The sequence below is a fragment of the Lolium rigidum genome, chromosome 6 (assembly GCF_022539505.1).
Source record: "Lolium rigidum isolate FL_2022 chromosome 6, APGP_CSIRO_Lrig_0.1, whole genome shotgun sequence".
NCBI classification, from domain to species: domain Eukaryota; kingdom Viridiplantae; phylum Streptophyta; class Magnoliopsida; order Poales; family Poaceae; genus Lolium; species Lolium rigidum.
The window spans coordinates 264,939,014-264,945,856 of record NC_061513.1 but is presented as its reverse complement, the minus strand read 5'-3'; the positions used below and the strand labels follow the sequence as shown (position 1 = coordinate 264,945,856).

The window sequence follows — 6,843 nt, the reverse complement described above, 5'->3', positions numbered from 1 at the left end:
AATACATATTTTTTGGTAAAAAGTTCTTTATTACTTAAAGGGTTTAAGCATTACACCATGCCTCTACATAACTAAGCTCCACATAGCTCCTCAAATCGAACTATGACAAAAGATAGAAATAAAAAAGGCGCAATACAAGTAATTCTCAAAGGAACTGTACAGGCACGCAACGATGCAGGTTCAATCCAAAGATTACGCTGACATCCATGTTGGATATAAATACCCCTCCTAGTGTCTCAAACCGTCAAACGCATAAGAAAATAATCATTAAAAACATTATTGTTTCTAAATAGCTACAGCGGCCATATAACGGCAAGCGCTCATATCCTAATAAGTACTTTAAACATACTAGTGGTTGGGGCGCCCCTTGGGGCGCCTCCTCGCCGGAGTTGTGCGTTCCAATTCCACCGGATGAAAGATTGAAAGTAAAATACGCTTGATCTGACAAACAATTAATAGGAGCAGATGCATGTTTACTTTCCTTATTTTACAACTCTGATTGCACACTAAACTCTTCAGAGTTGTGTTCTGGCCCAAAACGGCACAATACATTCAGTTTTGAAAAGAAGCCAATGCCATGAGTAGACTTATCACTTTACATTGGCAATAAAATCATGAAAAATGCCTGGCCATTCTTTTATCTAATCTAGTACACGATGACTTAAAGCATGACCTAGACAAAACATGCTTGCATAAAAAAAAAACTTAGAAGGATAGCTGGACTAAGTTTTGAACTAATCTTGTCTTGCATATATACATATCTTGCTGTTGTAATCCTAATGAAATAGGCCTTTCATAGCTCCTCGTAGCAGTGATAGATGAAGCACATCACTGGGGAAACCGGAATGCATGCGTGTCTTGCACATGGATAGCAGTACTTCTGATACAGAGTATACATGCTATAAATTTCAGAGAATAACACGGCTGGAATTTCGCAAACTTACTTCTCTCAGATATAACAAAATTGCCTACTAAAGTTATTAAGATTGGTTGTATGCAGTTCCATAAAAGGGTTTCATGGAGAATGGCATTAGAATCGATTTATGTTTATTCCACAATGAAATCTCACAAAATGCAATATATTGCCATGGCAGGAGTAATGTAGACGACCAAGGTATTACAAGCAGCATCATGTGAATAGAAACTAAATGAGGTTACATAAGTAATTCTTACAAGCCATTTGCTTTGAAGGAGCTGCCAAACTCAAACTGGGTAAAATCTAGTAAGTTGACAAGGAGCTATAACTAAAAGAGCATGCCAGCATAGTTACTTACAAATACTTTGAATGCAAGCTTCAGTGCAGCCATATCAAAGATCTAGTAGCCTGAAGATTGCAGATATTTAGCCATTATAACAGTTCGACACTGAGATAAGAGTCATAAGACACACAACTGAATATTAGAAAGGAATACCTACCTAGCGACCATATTTTGGACTTGGAACCATATGAAATATCCACAAGAAGTTCAAGGCAACATTTAACCGGGAGTTCCTAAACTTAGAACGAAAAACACCTAAGAGTAGAGCAAGAAGAGCATAAAGCCAAAATTTAACCAGCGCAGAATCATCTATTTCAGACAACAAAATTCCAAACAGAAGATATTGTCATCAGCAATTTTAAGTAGTTCATAGTCCATGTATTTTTCTCATTGATATTACAGAGCATACTTACCAAGCAATATATTTTTGTCCTTTGTAAGAAATAAGAAATATATTTAAACATCGAAAACAGTACAATACAATACAATACATGGTGATTAACCGGCTGCTAAACTGCTTTTTCAGTAGGATACAAATAAAGGTTATGGGTATAGCAACCTTCACATAGCGAAGGACATGATTAGCATGCAAGTAGTCAAGTTCTATTAGGAGCTGCACAAAGCATACACAGAGTTTCTGCTCGCAGAAAGTGGACACAACAAGGAGTCAAAGTTTTCAATAATCAGAAATTGCAGGAACATCACATATTACAGACAAACTAACCACCTCTTCTAGGAAGTGGTTGGGCGTTAGACCTTTTAATGGCCTCTAATCTATACAATGAAGCAAAAATAACCACAATTTCATTACGGTTCAAATACAACTGAGAGCTTACTTCACAAGCTACATAGATGTCTCCTCCCCTGTAGTAGCCGGTCACAAAAGCACACATAGCACCCTGATAACACCAACAAAAGAATTCATTCAGGATCATACAAATCCTTCAACTGGATCACTGAAACATGAAGGGACGACACAAGAGAAAATATTATTATTTGGACTCTGCCAATATGCATATATAGAAGAAGCAAGTACCATGCTCACCTTCTCCACCCAAGAGTATTTCTATTCCACAATGTAAGGACGCTTTAATTTTGCAATGAGCTCCATCTGTATGAATAAATTTGTCAATTTTGCATACTCATCGAAAGGTTAAGCCATCCTTTAGCAAACAATCTAGCTTGAATACTGATATCTCACATAACTTGCATAACACAGAGGGGACATAGGTTGTTCATGAGACCTCTTGGTGTGTGATGGACGGCGGGCTAGTCAGATCTTCAAGTCATATATAACCGAAACAAGCTATGCTTCAGAGGTTAGTGATGCACCTCATACTGCAAAGGTTCTAGATAACATCCCATCAATATATTCATGACAAAAGGTTGAATATTACTGGAACCACACTAACCTATTCTTCTCCTTTTTCGACCTCGAGCAGCTGGTGGTGCGTCACCACGTCCTCTGCACTCACCACGTTCACATCCAGTGTGTACCTGCGAGCACGGGCAATGAACAAGCATGAGCGGCGACGCTGGCAGTACACTGTGCAAGAATCGGTAGGTTGAGGAGGAGGAACTCACCGAGCGGTGGCGAAAGTACCCCAGAGCATGTCCTAGAAGACCAGCAATAGCTCCGCCGGGATGGCGGCGTCGACGCGTAGGCGGGCGAGAACCCCATAGTATATCTCGAGGCGGTAGCCTTGCTTGTTCGTTCGCCTCCCCCCTCGACGACCTCCGGTTGCAGCTACTGCTGAGGCGACCACAGTGGGAAAGAAGATGATGCCCGGTGCTGGCGCAGAGGAGGCGGCGCAACAGAGGAGTCAGAACAAGAGCCGGTGGCGGTGTGGGGCAGAGAGGCGCGTGAGGTGATGACCTGTAGCCACTAACAACAGTACAAATTAGAACGGACGTGACGCCAAGGAGTACTCAATCGCCGCTACTCACCGGCATGCGTCGTCCCCGACACGGAAGGAGAGCGGCATCACAGCAGGCCGGCCTCCATGACGTTGAGGCGGGACATCTGGAGATACAGGCCGTCCTTCTCCTGGCTGACGCTGAGGCGAGGAAAAGGGGATCCATATCCGCTTGATCTCCTTTTCCCTGCGGTGGGGGAGGTGGCCGCTGGAGTTCTTGACCTTGTCGTCGTGGCACTGCTTCCTGTTCGCCGCCGCTAGTCCAGGTAGCCTATGCTGCTGCCGGCTATCTGCCGCCAGGCAGATTGAGAGGGAGAGAAATTAGGGGTCAGGAAGGAGAGGGAGAGGCTCAGAGGATAGAAAAGGTTCGGCGTTCTTTTCCCCCTTGCTCACGTGAAGTACGACCTGAGTGCTCTGGCTCTTGCGCAGTACAACTGCAGTACAGATCAATCAGTACAATTTTCTGCGGCAAAAAAAATTAGCAAAGAAGGAAAGGAAATCCAAAGTAGCTATCGTGGGAGGCTGTGAGATAGGGCAAGTGCACACGCACTTGCTTGTTCTCAATGATCAACAGAATTTAGCTAGTTACCTAATATATTAGCAACCCTACATGGAGGGTATAAGATAGAACCTATCAAGTTGTTGGCGACTGCGCAATTTGCACTTCTCTGTCAATTGTGTTTCACATGGTTGTCTTTAGTGAGGATTACACCTCTACTAATATAACATGCACAAAAAATTAGTCTCTAACATAATTTTTTTTTCAGTTTTTTTTTTTTGTTATTATCAACCGCAATGTCTCGCTAGATTAATGTTTGGACATATATTTTACCATTCTTATTTAGATTCCAACAAAATTCATCAAACCCTTGCATTAATTGGATCAAAACCAAACGTTGTAGCAAAAGAATTCCATAATACAAGCCTTACACCAACAACATATATTCTAAACATCATATTCGATGGTGAAGAATCCAACATCCTAGCGATTATATCATTTTTGGGATGTTACATAAGGTTATTAGATAGATATTGTTCGAAGTATACAACAGTAATTTCTAGTGCGGAATGAGCTGGTCGGCTAGTAGAAATATCTCCACTCCCGTGACGGTTTCCAAGCCCTATAAAGGGAGAAGCATACACTCTGCTTCGGCTCTGTTAACATGGCTCTTCTTCGATCGGTAGGTAGGTATACACGTCGTGCTGGCAGCCCAGAATGACGGCCGAGTGATCGACGATTTTCTCGTGGCATATGCAGATCGACGCCCTAGCCCCTTTGGGTTGAGTGAGTTTCTTTTTTATCCTCTCTTTACGTTTAGTTTCTCTTATATAATACGAAGTTCTAAGAGAAACAGAGCAGGGAAGATTTAGGATCATTAGTGTATAGTTTCAATGATCATGGTTGCGTTTGGGAGAATTCGGGCAAACAACAAGATAGTGCTTTCACGGTTTGCACGATTACAAGCAATCCACTTTTACTTGTTTTATTTTTAACCAGCCTAGTGGTTTCGGTTCGATTGACCGGGGTTTAAGCTAGCTCTCGGCCGCGATGGTATCGTTGCCTCTCCACATGATTTTCACCGTTGGCTTAACCGCCCATGATCGGCACGGTACCGCTCCGCCCTGCCCCGAGCTTCTCCTCCGTCGGTCCATCGTCGGCCCCGACGCTTCCCCGCCATCTTCTATGGCGTCGGTACAAACCCACCGCACCAAGTTCTTTGCTCGCCTCCACCCCGGTCAGCACGCGGTTCCGAGTTGCTCTATTATTTGTCGTCGTTGTTGCCAACTCGGAGCTCTCTCTCACTCTCTCCCTATTTTGTGCTGACCAGGGTTCTTCAGCAGTCCTAAATGCTAATTAATCAGAAACAAATGTGTGGCTGAACCCATGGACATGCCACTAGTTCACCATTGTATCGACCCCTGATCGCAATTAAAACTGCAAACTACATTTTGACTCCAGGTTTCAACGACGTATCATGGTAGGAGTAGTTAGCACCCAAATCATGTAACTGCAAGTTAGCACAGGGATGTCACAGAAACCAGCCACATGTTACAAGGATGGGTGGAATTCTGCATATCATCCATTCATGGGAAAGCATTCTGTCGACAGGAAATAAGCTGCTGCTATCTAGAAACAATCAACAGACATCCAAAATTCCAAATCAAGGAATTACTACCTGCACCGTACGCGATTGCAGTTTCAGATAACCGCAACAAGTGATTACAGGATAAGGATCATAGTTTCAGTAGCATCTAGAGATAACCGCAACAAGTGATCACAGGATAAGGATCATAGTTCCACGAATTAGACAGAACCCAATTAAGGTCCACGAACGCTAGCTACAGGAGAGATCGATCAGCACTTACGTCGACGAAGATGCAGCAGGTTCTTCAGCTGAAGAACTGGGACGGATGGCTCCTCAATCGCGCTGGCGGCGAGACTGGCTCTGCCTCGGCGTTCCTGATGATGAGCCGGAGCCGGCTGGCGTCGGCGGCGAGGTCGTTGTAGCGCGAGAGGATGCTGCGCTGCTGTGCGCGGATCTTGCGGGCGTCCCGACTGGCCCTGGCCTTGTCGCGGTGGACGCGCGCGGCCTCCTGGCCGCTAGCTTCATGCGGCCGAGGTCCTGTGCGGCAATCCACTCGAGCTCCATCAGCTCGTAGGTCACGACAAGGCGATGGCGAACGTCGTCGACCGCGGCCGCGGCAGCGGCTGCTGCAGGGTCGCCGCCCTCGTCGGGGACAGCAGCCATCTGCTGCTCCTCGGCGGCGGCAGCAGCGGCTGCTGCAGGGTCAGCGCCCTCGGCTGGGAGGGCAGGCATGTGCTGCTCCTCGGCGGCGGCGGCGGCGGCAGCGGCTGCTGCAGGCTCACCGCCCTCGACGGGGACAGCAGGCATGTGCTGCTCCTCGAGCACGCCCACGGCAGCGGGCGGAACCACGGGTGCACCGTCTTCCTCCGCCGGGGCACGGCCTGGAGCGCCCATGACGAGGACGATCGCTGCAGGCACGGCGTCGTCATGCCGTGCGTGCGCCTCCTGATGCGCGGGTGCAGCTGGGAGCACCTCCTCTGCAGGTGCAGGGTGTTCCTCCACCGCGGCCTCCATCGCTGCGTCCTGCGCGTGGGCATCCGGGTGGGCTGGGGCCGCCGCGGGTGCAGCTCGGAGCACCACATCGTCCAGCAGCAACCGAGCGGCCGCCACCGCTCTCACGACCCAGACACCGGAGGCGCGTGAGCGAGGCGGGTGGCGGCGACGAGGAAGTGCCCTCCGCGTTCCTCCCCGCACCTCGGCAGGACGCGGAGCGGCTCGGAGCGGCGCCTGGCGGTCGCAGAAGGCGCTGCGATGCGCAGCAGCAGGGTCTCCCGCTCCCCGAGGCGCAGGTGCGGCCTGACGTAGTGGCGCGGGAGAGGCGCGGTGGCGGGGAGGGGGAGGGCCGCGAGGGAAGGGCTGCCGCCCACGGGAGTGGTGGCGCGGGGGAGGAGCGTGGTGCCGGCGAGAGGGACGGCCGCGAGGGAGGGGCTGCCGCCCACGGGAGTGGTGGCGGCGCGGAGCTCCGCCGCGATTCTCCATTGTGGTGGGTGGGTGGGTGGGGAGGAGCAGGAGAAGGAGGAGGAGGCGGTTATGGAGGAGGAGGAGGCGGTTACGGAGGCTTTATAGTCGGCCGAGGCCGCG

General features: G+C 48.6%; 1 protein-coding gene and 1 long non-coding RNA gene across 11 annotated transcripts in view; both read right to left on the bottom strand.

Moving 5' to 3' along the window:
* Positions 1–702: 702 nt before the first annotated feature.
* Positions 703–3,525, bottom strand: LOC124667624. 10 transcript variants are annotated; one of them, XR_006991350.1, is made up of 7 exons: positions 3,207–3,525; positions 2,844–3,144; positions 2,504–2,756; positions 2,305–2,370; positions 1,417–2,215; positions 1,275–1,324; positions 703–880 (listed from the first exon to the last, which is right to left on the bottom strand). It is a non-coding gene; the product is annotated as an uncharacterized LOC124667624 (long non-coding RNA). The 10 variants fall into 10 exon arrangements; XR_006991345.1 differs by lacking the exon at positions 703–880 and having other exon boundaries at positions 1,011–1,324; XR_006991348.1 differs by lacking the exon at positions 703–880 and having other exon boundaries at positions 1,011–2,215; positions 2,504–2,597; positions 2,672–2,756.
* Positions 3,526–6,377: 2,852 nt separating this feature from the next.
* The window catches only part of LOC124664074 (protein IQ-DOMAIN 19-like), a 3,855-nt gene continuing 3,389 nt past the window's right edge, over positions 6,378–6,843 (bottom strand). The window contains exon 5 of the mRNA XM_047201675.1: positions 6,378–6,735. Coding sequence (XP_047057631.1) covers positions 6,378–6,735 — 358 coding nt within the window. The remainder of the gene's footprint in view (positions 6,736–6,843) is intronic.